This window comes from Mastomys coucha, unplaced genomic scaffold (genome assembly GCF_008632895.1).
Source record: "Mastomys coucha isolate ucsf_1 unplaced genomic scaffold, UCSF_Mcou_1 pScaffold12, whole genome shotgun sequence".
In the NCBI taxonomy this organism is placed as follows: domain Eukaryota; kingdom Metazoa; phylum Chordata; class Mammalia; order Rodentia; family Muridae; genus Mastomys; species Mastomys coucha.
Window position 1 is genome coordinate 3,756,253 of NW_022196894.1, and position 18,106 is coordinate 3,774,358.

The 18,106-nt window shown below is 39.9% G+C and overlaps 1 protein-coding gene across 41 annotated transcripts in view; it reads left to right on the forward strand.

Annotated features, from left to right (window-relative positions):
• The window catches only part of Rbfox1 (RNA binding fox-1 homolog 1), a 1,556,838-nt gene that overhangs the window by 1,451,832 nt on the left and 86,900 nt on the right, over window positions 1-18,106 (forward strand). For all 41 annotated transcript variants that reach the window (XM_031361868.1, XM_031361950.1, XM_031361938.1 and 38 more), the window contains one exon: window positions 2,770-2,823. In XM_031361868.1, coding sequence (XP_031217728.1) covers window positions 2,770-2,823 — 54 coding nt within the window. The remainder of the gene's footprint in view (window positions 1-2,769; window positions 2,824-18,106) is intronic.

Here is an 18,106-nt window from a genome sequence, read left to right on the forward strand (position 1 = left end):
AATCATAGCCAGAGGGAAATGAGACCATTTAAAACACCATAGGAAAAGCTCTTTGTACCGTTTGATTCCTTTAGAATAAGACCAAGTCCATGTGTATGGAATATTGAGTATGTGACAAGTGCATTAAACACCTGGGACTGTGCTTGGCAGTGTTGACTCAATTTACTTTCAATTTCCATGTGGGAGAATGAGAAAGAAAACAGATAAGAAAGGAAAGAAATGAAGGGAGGGGAAGAAGAGGAAAGGAAAGAAAAGAGAACATAGATTTAGATACTGTTAGCAGCTATGCTGACATATAACTGGAAAATGGATTAATGAGTGTCTATAAGACAAGGCAGGAGAATGACCTTGAGTATCATGTTTTAGAAAGAAACTGGAGACCCAGACAATACCTGAACCCTTGAGAGAGTTGGAAAGAGTTCTCCAAGCAAGACCAGGAAATCTCTGGATGTTCAGTTAGCCTTGGTGGTTTTCAGATTAAAAAGATCAATACCCTGTATCTTAGAGAGATGGGGACAGTGATACAAAGTGAATGGACCTTGGTTAGACTATGTGGTCATTTAGCCCAAGGCAAAGAGTCTGTGCTTATCCTGAGTCCAGAAGTAAGATACAGAGTTTAGAGTTTAGAGTATGGGGTTGGAGCAGGTGCTTACTTTCTTACATAGCTCGTGACCATGGTGAATAGAATGGAGGGGAGAAATGGAGAATAAATGTAGTCTTTTATTTTCCACTATTTAAAGATATTGATTTTCAGTTGGGTGTATGTGTGCATGTGAGTGGGTCCATGCAAGTGTGGGTGTGTAGATTAAGTGCATGCAAGTGTAGATGCTTACAGAGGGCAGAAGAGGATGCCAGATCCCTCTGGGGCTGGACTTCTAGGTGTTTGTGATCTACCTAACATGGCTGCTGGGAACAGAGTGTCATTACTTTGCCTGAGTGGTACACTAAGCTATCTCTCCAGCCACATGGGGTAATATTTAGTTATTGTTACTGCTTTATGTTGCTGTGCTATGACTCTTGTCTGGCAAGAAACAAATTGTAAAGAAGGAAGCCACTCTCCCAAATTTAATGAAGTACTTTTTAATGGATTTCATGAGATATGAAGATAAGGTAGCACCTATTGGGCATCATTTTAAGTGACTCGATTGTTAGAAGGGGAAGACCAGAAGAGAATCAAGCTTCAGGGCATCTAGGTGAAGGTAGCATCTAGTTCAAGCACAAGATCCAAAGATACTCAAGCTTCCTGTCTGAGAGTGGCTAGCCTTTTTTAGAAGAAAAGGTCAGAGGTAATACGGGATATAGTACAGTCATTGAGGGCTTAATTGAAGATAACTTAATCAGGCTTTCATGTTGTCAACCTCTTCAACATGAAATACCTCAAGATCCAAGGCCAAGCATTCCCCAGCCTACAGCTTGGCCCAACTTCCCAAATGCTATTCAACCTTAAAACAGAACCACCTGCTAGAGGCCAAACATACAGACAAGCACAGAAGTACACATGGGACATGTCTCATCCAAACCATAGCAGCATTTAGATACAAGCCATTTCTGTTTCTCAGGCCCATTTATTGAAAAATGCTTGGTATTCAGCCCTTGTTCTGAGAAACATGGGACCACAGGATGGAACTCACTTAGAAAAATGTTATACCTGTCATACATGCATCATTAAATCTAAACTGGGTATGGTGTCCCAAACTTATAATCTCAGTATTCCAGAGTAGGAAGCAGGAAAATCAAAAGCTCAAAGCCACCCTAAGTTACGTAACAAGCTGAAGTCCAGCCCAAGCTACATAAGATTCCTAGGGTATGTAAGACTCTATCTCAAACACTATTAATATATGTACTTCTGAAATTTCCACAGAGAATTACTGGGAATATCAGAGCCAATCACATTCTCTAAGGCATATACATTATTTCATTTGTTATGAAGTACCTCAAGGTTCTCTCCCCCCCAACAAAAAGAAAGATGGAAAAGGAAAGAAAAGGAAAGGAAAGGAAAGATAAAAAATCCAACAGGTCTGTAATGTGCTTTTTAGTTTATGGTTGTTTTGTGTGCTTTCTTCTTGATTGAACATTTCTAAGAAGCCAGAGTTCATATTTAAGGCATCTTTCTATCAATAACATTTAGAAAATTAGAGAATACTATTAATACCATAGAGAGGTGATTTGAAAGTTACCTTTGGTATTTAGCACTGCTTAAGATTTTTATGCTTCTTGGATGCACTAAAATGTATTTCATGCCAGATCTCTAGGGGATAAACTAACATTGCCTCTTACTCACAAAGCACACAGAAGAGAATTGGAATTCTCTACTGTCTAGATGTCCTAATCAGGAACACTAATCATCAGAGTACGCTCCCTCAAAGAGCTCTGTTTATGCAAGCTTTTAATATCTATGATTTTAACATAGGCAACATATAATGGATTATCCAACAATGTTATATGAAATAAGACAAAAACTGAAATTATGGTAGTGGATTTACTGATATGGTTGAAAATAAATCCTATCTTTTTCACAAGGTTCACCTGTAGCCGGTCAATGGTTCTTCATTCCATTTCCCCCCTACCCCCCACCTCCCCTACTAGCAGAAAACCAAAACCATAGAGTCCCAAGTCTGCAAGTTCATGTTGTGCATGTTCAACTTCCATAGCCTTGAAATTTCCAAACACAAACTAGCACAACATCTCAGTCTGTTTTTACTGTGGTTCCCTGAAGGGATAGAAGTTCCTGACTCAAATGTGATATAACCCTTCTGTGCTTATTTTAAGGCTGGAAATTAAATCCAGTTGTGGGCGCGGTCTACAGCCCCGACTTCTATGCAGGTAAGGAACTTTGCTTTGCACGCCAAAGTGTTGCTTGGTCTTTTCTAAATGTGCTTTGCCTGTCCTCCAATCATGAATTTTGCAGCTCAAGCCAAAGCAGGAATTGAACCCTAATGCAGTCCCAGTGATTTCTTTGGACAAAACCAAGAGCATTTTATACTCTTCAGTAACTGAAGGAGAGTCACCAGTGACCTTGTGAAGTAAGCATGGGGCTCTATTTCTTGTGACATTTCACATAGATTTGCCCTAGGAAAGCACTGGGGCTATGTACATTGGCAGATGAGTGGTGGCTGAGACCCATTTAATGCAGTGCCTACCCATGCACCCGTTAATTACACTTTTCCATTGTAGCTGCTTTTCTTTCCTAATAAAGCAGAGGCTTGAGTCCATCACTTCAGCAATGTGTAAAGTGTGAATTTCCAACATAGAGCTTATGTAAATGTTAGGAGGAAAAAATAACATAGGTCTTTCTCCATGTATTGATTTGGCTTATCAAGTCTATTCTTCACTACTTTGTTTTATGCATATGTCTCTCTCCTCCCCTCTTCCCTGTCTGAGTATCAACTACCCCTTAGTAGGGAAATAATACCTACTCAGACAACTCAGTGAGCAAATCAGGGGAGGGAGCTAAAAGCATCCACAGCTAAGAGCCCTTGCTTTGATAGCCTACCACTGATCCTGAGGCCTTATCATCAGTGCTGTCTTGAAGGCCTAGTACCTCATGGGTATGAGAAAGGAACCTTCCTATGGCATGCTTCTTTTGAAGCATTTACAGTTAGTGAACAGTTGATCTGAGCCACTTGCTTACTGGTGATGGTAAATCTGAGTTCATTTTTTTCGGTTGCCCAACTCCTGTCCTTTTTCTGAGACTATCACTCCTGGAGGATGAGAAAGGAAGAGAGTAGCTACTCTAACACACTAACCAAACTAAAAATGAAACGTAGGATAAAGCAGGGGAGGGATCTTACAGTAGATAAAATTTGTATTTTAACTCTACAGTGCTTGTGATTCCTCTTCCTGTGCAAGATATAAATTAAGTCTAGGGACTGCACCACTATGCAGCAGCTTTGTTTACTGTGATAGGGGAGGGCACACGTGGCTCTAAGGCTTCTTAACAATTATACTGTGCACCTCCTAAGATGACACACAGGAGAGTAAAGAACATGGAAGATGAACCAGACAGCCCAAATTTTTGCCATATGTGTGACTCTGGACAAGTCATTGAACCTCTCTACGCTTCAATTTCTTCATCTCTCAAATAAGAATTATGGTAGCATCGAGTGCATAGGAGTCCATTAGAATATATAGAAGGGCTATATGAAACCTTGGTTGCTTATTCAGGACCATAGAAATGTTTGTTAAATAAAAATGAGCAAGTTAATATTTAACCCTGTGTCATGTGGTTGTCCAGCATATCAGCTGATCCTGATGAGCTTTGAGCACACTGTCAGCCTCAGATTGTTTTGATAACTTGGAAGAGAGCTTGTCTGTGCACCCTCAGCATGTCTACCGGGTGTGTGCCATGTCTACCGACTGGCCTTGGGGAGTAAGTTTGGAAGGGTAACGTGATTTCAGTATTTTCTGTGGGCTGGCACTCTTCTAAGCATTTTCTATGCACAGGTCTATGAAAACCTTGTGAAAGTTTTGCAAATTATAACACAAAGCTGTACAAAGGGTATATGCTTCTTGTATGGTTTCAACAAAGTAGTTAGATTCTGATCAATCCCAGGGGCTTAGTTCTTTGTTAGTTCATTATTTTGTAAATATTAATTCTTTATTAATGTATCTCCATGTCATTCAGTCCACTGTTCTAAGTCCAAAACAAAAGCCACCTGATCATACTGGGTTGTTCTAGCATCCCTACACACAGTCGGATATATTAATTGGTTGTGTGAGGACAACTGAGAAGAAACCTAAACAACCAATGATATCTATGAGATTTATTTATTTATTTATTTATTTATTTATTTATTTGGTTTTTCTAGAAAGGGTTTCTTTGTCTAGAAAGGAGATTTTTTTTTTATCCTGAGAAAGTTTGTTTATTTTTTAAAGCAAGAATCCTGGCATGGAAGCACATGCTCTTGAGAGGCTGAAGCCAGAATGGGTTACACATTGAAACCTTGTTTTTAAAAAACACAACATAAAAGGAGGGCAATTGCATGAGCTCAGTTGGCAAAGTACCACACGAGTGTGAGATCCGGGTATGATGACCAACACAAGTGTGAAGTCTGAGCATGGTGACCTGTGCCTTCCAGCTACACCCCCATGACTAGGAATTTACAAAGCATTCTAAACTTCTCTATCTGTGAAAATAGACTGGCTTTCTCTTGCAGTGTGGAGGGTGCCTCATATCTGAGGGGAAGGAGCACTCTGCCGCTGGCTTTCTCTGGATATTCCATAGGCCATCCCTATGTATGTCCGAGGTGGAGAGCCAGACTCATTAGTCATTTCTCAGTCTAAGACCTGCTCTTGACAGATTTCATGACACTCCCCTAGCATAATTATTGATTTTTCTTGAGCTTATGCAGAAAGAACCACCCAGCCTCCAATTGTCTCTCAAAATGGGGCATGGAAAGTTCACAGATTTTGTAAATTAAAATCAATATTTTCAATCTCTCCTAAAGGTAATTTTCCTAATTTAGTGGACTTTCCCCTAACATTTATTTTCTCTTTTAATTATAAAATGGCAAGTTATTGATTTTCCTATAGAACCTTCGGGTGCCCCCCAGTGAATTTTTATTGCTGATGTCAGGTGGGGGTGGGGAGGGAGGGCACACTTCTTAATGAAGACCTTTAATTACTAGCCGAACAGTATGAATTTGCTTTGATAGATTATGACATTTGCATGCACACACACATCCTGGGAAGCATTTAGAAAGCTGTTTTAAAAGGTTTTTCATTTTAGAGGTCTTTTTTTCTGTGGTTTCTCCTCCAGTCATACTTACTATGAAGTGTTTTAAATTCTTATTGAATACAAATGTGATGAAGCAAATATACATAAATCTGCATATTCTAGGAACAGATATAAATCTTCTCCAAAGACAGGTGGGTGTTTTCATATAAAGCTAAGCATTATTGATTATTTCCCCAGGTCTAATTATCTTCAGACCCTATGAGGTTTATTCTCAAGACAAATGATTGATAAGTCAATTAAGCCATAAAGAGGTCTTGAAGATTTTGACCAATATGTACGGCCCCAACATCTTGGTGTTCAAATAAAATTTGGGGTGCTAATAGAAACTGGATATCTGTGGGTATCTGCTCCCATCAGTATGCCTCAAGTTACTGGGTGCAATTAGAAAGAATATGTCTAAGAATTAGAATAAAGAAGACACATTAAAAGATTCTTATCACACCCCTGTCCATAAAGAGACATTTTTGCCATTTCTAATATGACATTTTGAAATCGGGAGAGATAACTCAACTGGGAAAGTGTTTGGTGTGAAAGCAGGAGGCCCTGAGTGCAATTCCCAGAACCCACATTAAAATGTGAGCCATTCTGTCACATGCCTATAATCTCTGCTTGCTGAAGAAGACAAAGATGGATTCCCAGGATCTTACAACCAGTCAGTCTACCCTACTTCTCAAGCCCTATTCCCCAGTCTCAAAACAAAAGAATATAGATAGTTCCGGAGGAACAACTCTTGAGGTTATCCTAATAGCTCTACATGTACATACACAAACACAAAATCATGTGTACACACATGTACACCTACATACACACACATGCAAACAACCCTCATCACTTTTAAATGAAAATGTAGTGTTCTTTAGAGATGATATCTTTCCAATAAAACTGTTCATTCAATATACCTTTAATCTTCAGAATAAGTGAAGAAAAATAAATAAAAAAGAGAAGATTATTCAAAACTGTCATAGTGGTACTGACAAATGGCAGTGTTTTGATCCTCAATTGCCAGTAAGATCCACAGTACAGGGCTTCCCCACACTGTATATCATACCAGGCAACTCATTTCAGAGATTAAATATTCCATCAGTGGGGCTAGAAGGTAGCAAAGCTTAACAAGATTCCGAAGATGTAGCACTTGAACACACATAACTCACTCCCATGTTTCAGGAACACCCAGCCTGCAAAGGAAAATTACAATTTAGTTACATTACTCCAGGAGTCACAATCAATAGAGAAAGAAATGGAACTTCTAGTGAAATGCAGAGCAAAGAGAGGGTTGTGTCTCAAATATGAGAAAAGTTACATACACACACGCACATGCACACACACACACACACACCATGGGATGGAGAGAGGGAAGGAGGGGCGGGGAGAAACAAGCTGTCAAGTGGAGGATTTTCAGATGACGGAGAAGTGGTCTTAGTAGCAATTATTCTCCTTAAGAATAATTGAGAAGTGTTGGAATAGGGCTTGGTTGATACAACTAAAAATAAAACATATTTTTGTTTTGTTTTGAGAGGGGTAATAAAAAAGTATTAGAAGAAAGTCATGCTGGGACAAAGTCTCATGTGAAAATTGATCAGGTCTTCAGGTAAGCTGATCCCAAGGTCACAGGAACAATAACAAGGGCATGAGAACTTCCCAGGCTCTGAAGTAAGATATAAATCTAAGGGATTAGTGTGATCTCTGGAGTCACCTCCATTGTCTATGTCCATATCAGGGAGCCTGGCTCTGGACCACATCACACAAGAACAGGTGATAGGATAGTGGATTGAGATCTCAATGTGAAGTTTAAAAACAAAGAGTTAGGATATAGCACTCTGTGATTGCTTGTCTCAAAAGGGCAGCTGTATTTGACCTTGCATTATCTGTACAAATGTGTGAGTTTTCTATGAGTATTTGGCCACTGTGAACCATGATTCATCTCATAACTGTGTCAGAGGAAGGTAGCATGAACCCCTTTTCCCATCCACTTCCCACTTGCTCTTTATGGAGTCCAGTATATTTGATAGGATAGCCTTTTGCCTACTTTTGCATGAGTCTCTCTCCAGTTTTCTCCTGTATTTTGAACATGTTAACATCTGCAACATATAAGACTGTTCAGAAGCTGTGGTGTGGTGGTTAATGCTGTCTACTTGCATAGGATACAAGCCTCAGGGCCAGTCTGGGAGAGCATCTAGACTGGGTGTGTTAGAGTTAGAGCAGGGAGAAGAAAATAGGTCTCTGTTGGTTTAGGACTTTCCTGGATCAAATGGAGAAAGCAGACAGCTTGAGTATTCATTGCTTCTGGTTGGCTGACTGTGGACACAAAGTGACCAGCTCTGGTCATTATGCCTTCTACATGTTGATGGGCTCTACCCTTGAACTGTGAACCAGAATAAACCTTGTTCTTTAAGTAGCTTTTGTCACCATACGTATCACAGGACCAGGAAAGGAAGCTGGCACGCAGAGTAGCTGTGATCCCAGGCACACATTTTATTTTATTTGAAGACTGAGTTCAGGGTACAGATGTGGTAGTATCCCTGGGCATAAAACATGCAATTTAGCATACAACTCTGGCACCTTGGAATATGGTGGTATATGTGTGCTAGTCCCCACTGCCACTCAAAGCCCTCCAAGCAGTAAATATTCAGACATCCCTCTTGGCATGAATGTCTTGACATCCCCACCCAGAGGAATAGGCTGGACTTAGATGCTGAGTTTTGTCCTTAAAGAGACTGTTCTCAGCAAACAGTGACCTTTGGCTCTGGTATGCTGTGTATAATTTACACATCTGCTAAATTCAAATGTAGTGCACTTCAGTGAGCTGGAACAGGGGCATCCAGATTTCAGTCCCCAAGCGCAGGATTCTCAGCCTGAAAATGTTCCACTTCAGAGACCTTATCTTGTACATCTGTTTACCTTTGCCTCCTCATTGGGATGAGAATCACTTTGCTTCATGCCCTCTTCTTGCTGCATCTGTCTTATCAGATTTCACTCCATCCCGGCCCACATTTGGCCTTAATTTTTATCTTCGTCCTTCTGTGGCCCACAGAGGGAACACAGCTCATCTTTGATGGAGCCTGTGGGGGTTTTTGATATTCAGAGAGGATCAGGACTTGCTGAGCTGGTTAAAATAAATGCATTTCTTAAATAAATTTGTTCTTTTTCTGTTGCATGAGAAGTCTTTCAAGGCTTGCTCCTCTGAAGGCAGTGGGAGCCGGGGTATTTCTCATAAGAACTACATGATGTAGGTTACACAGAGAGGGTGATGCTCAAGGAAGGGTTTGTTAGGATTGCACTGTTGAAGTGGTCAAACTTGGCTCCACTGGTGCATCTTGGCTATACTAGATTCATCATGGAATGACCAAAGTGAGACCACTGAAAATAAAAAAAAAAAAAGTTACTTGCTTCCATTAATCTATTCATCCTGCTCACGTATGTGTACATATGATTTTATGTTTCGTCATGCGTATGTTGGGGGGGGATTGAATATGTTAATTTCTACTCCTATCTAATTTGAAATCAGGGTTGTTCTGGGCTTGTCTGTGTGAGGCTACTAGTCTATGAGCTTTGGGGGGTTCTATTTTTCTTTCTTGTCTCTTAGTGGAAACATTGGCTATACAAATAAGCTTTACGAGGCTTTACAGTGGCTCTAGGGATTCAAATTTTGGTCCACGTGTTCATGTGACAAGTGCTTTGTCATTTGAGCCATCCTCCCATCTCAACTCAATGCTGTAGAACAAAGGCCATGTCTTGTAGATCTTAGCCAGAGAAATAGTGCAAAGCCATGACTTCCTTCAAATACCCCTGATGCCAAAGAGCACTCTCGTATACAGAGGACAGTGTGCACACAAGCATGTGCACACAAACACAACAGCAACAACCTTTAGCTTGAATACGTGTGCTTAGGTACACACATACATATTTCCAACAACAACATCATTACATGTGCATTAGGAACAAAAAGTTGATGTAAATTGGGTCATTAAAGATCAATAGGTCCATCTGGCAGGAGAAGAAGGAAAAGTACATGGCAGTGAGACGTAGGAAGGTTGGTAGTCTCAGGGCATCCCTCAACCTTTAACTTTAGAACTTATTAAGAAATTCTAAATGAATAAAGAAAATATAGGGACTCGATCTTTATTTGTTACCACATGTGGGAATTTCTGGGGGAAGTGAAGTTCTTTCCAAAGGCTGAGGTGTATTGATTTGCTGAGATCAGAGGATGTCTTCAACAGAAATGTTGCTGAAAATACCACAGGAAGGAATATGCGTTCTGGAATGTGTCCTCTGAGGGGACACCTGTCACTGAAAACACAGCTAGAAAACAAGGAGCTAGAACTCTGCTGCTCCATCGCATCTAACCTGTACCCAGAAGTATCTGATGAAGAAGGATGGGGGTAGGCAGAAGACACTACGCATGGCAGGAGGAAGCTGAGAGAGAGGAGGAGGAGGAGGAATAGTGGAGGTGCAAGAGGTGAGCCTTAAGGAGTAAGATTCTACCAATACCCACTTCGCTGGAAAATTATATATTGATGGCTAAGACATTCATTGTATGTGAATTTTCAACATTAAAAAATTAGAAAGAACAAAATAAATAATTTAACAATATACTATACATACATATGAATTTATAAGACAATAAATTAAGAGTTTATTTTTCTAAAAACGTAACTATCCAGATACCATTTGTTATTAAATATCATTAGTTATGAGACTGAAGAAATGGTTCAGTCAGTAAATTTTGTAGTTTACAAGCACAAAGGTCCCAAGTTTGAATCCCCAAACCCATGCTAAAACAACTTGAGTTCAGTCCATAAGACCCACTTTTATAAAAGTGGCCATATCAGTGGACTCTTACGTACCCAGTGCTGGGGAGGCAGAAATCAATTCCCGGGATGAGCCTGCAGGGGAATTTTCAGGCCAGTGCGAGTTCCTGTCTTGAAAAGAAAATTAGGAATGACACTCAAGCTGTTCCCTGTTATCTGCACTCATACACACACACACACACACACACACACACACACACACACACACACACACCATACCACATCACATACCTTGATGATTTAAGCAAGAAAGTGATCACAGAATCAATTTCTTTCCATCTAAACCTCTTGCCTAGGAATCACTGGATACCTCAAACAGGAAGCAACTTAGAACTATTTATGTTACACTGCCCTTTGATTATAAACTATCCACTTCCCACACTTAGGATTATTTTTTAAAAACTTTTGGCTATGCCTATTTGCCCAGTTAATTAGGATGTGTAAGGAGACTCAAATTGACCAAATAGTCTGTCATACCCTTTATGCTAATTATGTGTTCTGCAAACTTAAACTATTTCACTGCCTTTTAATTTTTTAAATATTTTTAAATTATGTGTACATGGAGATGGTTTGTGCAGCCCAGTGTAGTGAAACTCAGAGGCCAAGGGTATCAGATCCCCTAGAGCTGAAGTTACAGTTTGTTGTGAACTGGCTAGCTGGGCCCTAGGAGCCCTGGGTCCTCTGCAAGAGCAGTGTGAGCCCTTAAGCTCGGAACCATCTCTCTAGCTTCCCAACCTGCACTGTTTTAAAAATGCCATGCTGTTGAAGAACCAGCTCACAAAAGGCACCATCCCACACGAGTGAACCACATAGCTAGGTTGTAATATGTTTTTAGAACTTCCTCAGAGCTGTTATAATCTATTGCAGTCAAAATATTGGTTTATGAAAGATTAATAAGGCCAGTGGAAAACAGAATTCAGTATCTACATTAGCTATTTATACCAAAAGAAAACAGCCAGGATTAATTATGCCACATGCAAAATTCTAATGGAGTTTTCATTAACTGTATACCATTATGGAAACTAAGCAAGGATTATTCAAAGAATAATGCCAGCGGCTGTTATTGTTTGAGAGATTAAATTAGTTAATGGGTTACATATTCAAATCTGATCCAAAGGTTAATCGATGTACAGTCATCATCATATTAAACCCTTTATCGTTCTAAGACACAAACACTCCAATATTAGTGATGTTTTCCTTCGAAAAAAAGAAACATCAATTTGGGTCTTTCTGTTGCTTCTTTGATGTGCATGTGAAATGAAGAAAATCGGAACCCAGTTCTACATAATTTTTGAGAATAATTTTCACTGCCTAAAATATATTTGCTTTTATTCTATAGTGCATACCTAAGTTCTCTCATTCTCTCTCTCTCTGTTCCCCCTCTCTCTTTCTTTCTCTCCCCCCTCCACCGTGTATGTGTGTGTGTGTGTGTGTGTGTGTGTGTGTGCGTGTGCATTTTTCTGGGAAGCATATTTAAACATCTGTATATAGTTACTTTCTGAGAAATTCAGAGGTAAAAGTTATTTTCTCTTAAGAATGCAACTCAAGATGTTACTGTCTTCTGTTCCAAAAAATAGCTGGAGCATCCTAAAACAGATTTCTGTGATAGCATCTAGAACATAAAGAGGAGGAACAGGGAGCCTCTTCAGGTTTAGAGATTCTTTGTTCCAGGGGCTAGCCATATTCCCAAGGATATGATGGGGTATGGAAAACTAGACAGAAAGAGAGGTAGAGGCCATTTCTGAATTCATGGAATAGACTTCATCATGAGTTGGTTTCTTCTAAAGACAGAAGTCCCAAATAAATGTAGTCTGATGGACTAGAGACCAAATGTCACATAGACTGCTGAAATTGTCTTCAAACCTTTACCCAGAGTAGTCCCTGCCAGTAAGAATGTGGGACGACAGCCTGGAGTGGCCTAGACTTTCTGTTGCACAGCCACACCCTATTATCGTAGACAACCAATTTAAAGGTTTGCAATGAATTCCCAGTTTTGTTTCTACTTCACTGCCCCACCCCCACTGGCTCAGGGTTTGAATAGTGAGTCAAAAATTGGGGAGGGAATTTTACCTTCACAAGTTTTAAAAATCATGCCATCAGACAATGGAGAGATAGCTTAGCCAATAAGGCTTTGGCAGGAAAACATGAAGACCTGAGTTCACTCTCTAGAACCCACATCAAAAGAAACTTTAGCCAACTATGGTAGTCTTGTTGTATTCAAATTCAAGTGCTGGAGAAGTAGAAACAGGCAGATCAGTGTCTACCAATCAACCTTGCCTAGTCAGTGAAGCACAAGTCAGTGAGAGACCTGTCCTAAAAAGCAATACCCAGTTGTCTTCTGATGTTCATTCACATCCATGTAAAGTATACATATACACACAAACACACAGACACACAAACACGCCACCAACACCAACACCAGCAACGATGACAACAAAACAATATCCTTAGTTTTCTAACAAAAACAAAATTAAATTTTGGTCAGTATTGATAAAACAATGTCTTTTGAAATATTTGGTGTCAGCTTCCTGAGTAAGGGTAGGATATATCTAGACAGGGTTGCTGTTGATGGAAGCATAGTTTTAAAAATATGCTTCTAGATATTTTTAAAAAATATCTTTTAAATGTTTTCTGAAGACCAGTAGAAGATAGCAGATATTTCAAACTCTGGGGGCCTTCCAGCTTCTCCGACCAAATCTTCACTTCCTGTCATAGGACAAAGTAGCTGTAAACTGTTCGTACATGAGTACATAAGGCTGTAAGTCAATAAAACTTTATTAATAGACATTGAAATAAGTTTAAGACCAGTTCACTGGTCAACAATAGTATTCCGTTAATTTCTTTTCAATTGTGTAAAGCTGAGGTTTAGCTTGAAGAACATAATAAATGTTGATGGGGGCCAGATTTATTTGAAGATTATGTAGTTTGTTGACACAAGATTTTAAAGAATTATTATTTAAAGCTCATGTGGAGGAATCTGGTTGAAATCATTTGCGTTTAGCTCCACAAATCAATGTAATTCTCAGCACAATCCTAAATATCTCTGTGTTTCAGTGTTGTTATCTGTTTAATGGGTACAATATTTAAATATAGTGTCATTTTGTGCTTGAGACAGGGCTTTACTATATAACTCATGCCTGCCTAGAATCCATGATCCTCCTGCCCTAACCTCCCAAGTGTTGAGGTTATAGGTACATGCCACCATGCCTAGCTGGTAGTGTCTATATTACAAGTTGTTAAGGATGGATGGTATTTCAAGGAAGAACTGGAGTTTCTTGGGTTTCTGGGTGCTGGGAAAATAGAGAAATTAGTAATGAGCTCTCCAGTCAAATATGAGTTCCATTTACCATAATAATGTGCTGAGATAATGCCAGTACTGGGAAGGTGAAGATAGAAAGATTTGTGGATTGGCATGATGTCCAGCCTCCCTGCTTGGTGAGCTCCAGGACAGTAAGACACCCTTTCAGGAAAATAGTATGTGAAACCATTGAGAAAGATGCTCAATGTTGACCTGTGGCTTAGACACTTGTTCACACAGGTACAGTATACATGTACTGATACACATACACATATACATACACACACAGCTTCTGGAATTTTTTTCTTCATTTAATCTCCTATTGAGTTAAATATTTTCTCTTAAAACCACAGGTAGCCTAACACTTGAGAAGAGTCACTTAAAAATTTACTCAACTAATCAATGAGAAAATTATAAACAAATTATTAGAATTGTTCTTAGAACTTCTGTGCAAAGCCTAAAATTGTGACAAAAATTAAGAAGCAAAAGAAAAAAAAGATAATAAATGATGTATTTCTTTATGATAGTATGAAAATCAAAAGTTAGAAAAATAAATTAAGTTGAAGGATGATTTACAGAATGGATTTGCTTTAGGGCTCTTTAAATATGGAAATCTCCCAGTACAATTAGAACACATTTCGATTTATAAGAATTATATACATATGCAACATTTTTTAGTGGTGTTTGTGCCCAGATAAAAGGGAATATCCCTGTGCTGGAAGCTCTGCTGCAGCCCTTCCGAGAAGCTTGTCTTTCAGGTTGTTATAGGAACATTAGAACTGTAGTAGTGTTAGCTTTGTATAACTTTAGAAGCATCCACAGCTCTTTTTGGCTTTGGATTCATTTGTCAGTCAGAAACAGCATCTTCTTTTACAGAGTGAATGGCAACAGCTCAAAACTGTGAGTCTAGCAGAATGTCAAGGCTGGGAAGCTGCTACCTGGGAGGAAAAACTGCTAGGGTGTCTCATTGGCCTTCAAGAAGGGGTCTGTGAAGGGACTGCTATGTGCACTAGCTTTCTGGGACTTACAAAGGCATCAAAGGCAGAGTAGCTATCAACAGAAATAGATATTTTCAAAATTCTGAGGCTAACAGCAAAAGAGTAAGGCATTGGAGGGTTAGAGTCTTCTGAGGGAGGACCCCTTTCTTTTCTTTCTTTCTTTCTTTTTTTTTTTTTTTTTTTTTTTTTTTTTTTGGTTTTTCGAGACAGGGTTTCTCTGTGTAGCCCTGGCTGTCCTGGAACTCACTCACTCTGTAGACCAGGCTGGCCTTGAACTCAGAAATCCACTTGCCTCTGCCTCCCAAGTGCTGGGATTATAGGCGTGCACCACCACCGCCCGGCTCTGAGGACCCTTTTCTTAGCTTGTAAAGATGGCTGACATCTTTGTACATTCATCTGGTCTTCTCTCTGTGCAAGACTGTATCCAAATTACCTCTTAGAAGAAAAAGGGCACTCTTATTGTAGTAGAGCTCACCCATACAGCCTCATTCAACACAGTTATAATATCTGAAGATCATCCCTTGGAATGTCAGGCTCTTAACTCCTGGGACTTAAGACTGGACCATATGGGTTTTTGTGGCACATAATACCTTCTATAACAGGGAGTTGACCCACACACTCCTCCCCAGGGAAAGAGAACTCACAGGGCCCTCTCAAGGATCATGTTGCCCACAAATGCATAGCAGCCTACATCCACAGTTCACAGAACAACGGATACTAAGATAGGCTACTCTTCCCCAAGTTACAGATCAAAGATAGCCATCTACCCTATGATTGATGAGGACAAACATAATATTGCACTTTTTCATAGAAGTGCTTACCTGGCACTCATGATGCCTAGGGCTCAGTCCCCAGAACTAGAGAAACTGTGTGTAGTAGCCTGTAACACATATTTGAGTGGTAGAGGCAGGAAGATCAGAAGTTCAAAGTCATTCTTGGCTGCAAAGTTGACGTATAGCCTAGGCTGCAAGCAACCATTTCCCAACAAAGAAACAAAAAACAGGGTGTGGTTGTGAGTATTTGGTACAGATCTATTATGGTGAATTTTATCCTACTTCCATCCTTGATGTGTTTGCTGCTTGTTTGTGTACACTTCTGAACCTCTGGATTAGACCCCCTTGCCATGACGTCTGGGAGGGTGCTCAGTTTCCCTCTTGCTCCAGGTTATTATATTAAATGCCTATAATGGATTAGAGTGCTTAAATTTTGTGTCCTGAAGATATGGGAAGCTCATTGAGGTGAGCATTTCACAAGGTGTGGCCTTTGGTCCTTCCAGGACAAGGGATCTTCTAAGACACTCAGGATTTCACCAGCCTTTTGGAGTCAGAAGCCCTGAAAGGACAAGTTGGTCTGTATATAATAAGTCCTTCCAGGGTTCTAATGATATGAGTGACTGCGAGAACCTGCAGGGTGTGGCCACCCTTTCCATAGTCTAGTGACATATACAAAGAAATTGGCAGGTTTCTGTTTTAGCAGGGGTCTCATTTCTCATGTACCCATAGCTGGGCCATTAACTTCGGATGGTTTTTTTCCCTACTTTTATGCTAATTTTTAAAGCTTTTAAAAATCACCAAAAAACAATAGAAGAGACAAACATTTACTTGGATAAAGTGAACAATTATTGCAGCCCTAATAATCTACTATTCTTCAATAATGCTTCTGGGAGGAAAATTCATGGGTTTTCTTTTGCCTTAAAAATATTTAAAGACCCAACACTACTGACCTTCCTAACTGGGTGTGAGCAAAGGCAGGAAAACATTCCCTGGTAAGTGTGAATGCAGAAGGCTTTTGTGTGGCTGGGGAGATGACGCCATGGGCAGAGTACTTATGCTGGCAGACCTCAGTTCAATCCCTAAACTTCAAGGTTTTTGTTTGTTTGTTTGTTTAGTATTTTGTTTGTTTTTAAACAAGCCAGGCATAGTGGCATGTCTTTATAATCTCAATGAAGTTGTAGTGGAGACTGGAAGATCTCTGCAGTGACTCTCTAGCCAGACAGGCTAGGCTACTGGGCATGCTCCAGGCCAATGAGAGAACCTGTCTCATTGTTTTTTCTAAACATGGTAGATAGTGCCCAAGAAACAATTCCAACTTTTCATGTTTTTCCTCTGGCCTCCACTCATGCTTGCACACACATGCATACACTTATATTTTCCTCTTTTATTTTGTTTTCCTACAATGTGTTTTAAAGATGTTTTTCTCTTTACCCTAACCCCTCCATTTCCTCCCTTTGTCCCTACCTAGCCAAAATAAAACTGTTTCTGGCATTAATGACTCCTGAGCTTTGTCATCCTTGCTTGTGGCAGACAGCAGGAAGACAAAACAATTCTTGCCAGTTGTAAATATATAATGAAAATTGTCCTGAAGTAGATTATTAATTTTCTGAATACCAGTGAATCATATTGCTGGTCACGTAGGCCCAGGTTGATGCTCAGAACTATTTCTTATTTGTTTGTTTGTTTGTTTTCCCTTCCTTGTGTTTGTCTTTTCCTCCCACTGAGATTACAAGCGCTTGCCATACCTCCCTGTGCTTTAAACATGAATTCTGAGGACTGAACTAAAAACCTCGCACATGTGTGAACTATCAGTCTAGCCTTTCTTTTTGTGGTTCGTCTTCTTTGTTTTGTTGGTGGTGGTTTGTTTATTTCATTTTCTTTTCTTTCTCTATGGATTCTACTAATCTAGGGCAAGGCCTAGTCATTCACAAGGATGGTGGTGCGGGGGTTGCTCCTCTTACTCTATGTGAACATTGATAAAGACCCTTTATTCCTTCTTTTCAATCTCTAATTTCATTGCTCAGAAGTGTCACCTGCTGCTTGTTCAGAAGCCAGAGCTTCTGTCTTCAGCTGCTTTTCTGCTTTCAGTCTAGGTTCCTGGATCCAGAGGAATGGAAAAAGGTGTGGGCTTAATTATAAACCTTTTCCAGTTAGAAACAGCTGAAAGAAAGATGCTCAATCACTTAGAAGCAGATGAAGGACGACACGTAGGGAATGTCCTTCCAATTGTTTGAAAGACGAGATGTCAGAGCTGTGTCTGAAAGAGGATCACTTATGAGTGGCACTAGGGACAGTTGGTTCTGGGAGGGCAGCTACCTCTGCAGAAGCTATGAAGTTGCAGTGTTTGTTCTGCTTGTTTGAATCTAGGTTGTTCATTTAGTAATTACTAGCAAGGTTAAACCTTTTGGCACTATTCTTCCTGTCTGTGAAAAGGCATATGTCCTTTCCAGGCTCAACTGCTAGAGTCAGGAATAATGACCATCTCCCCCACA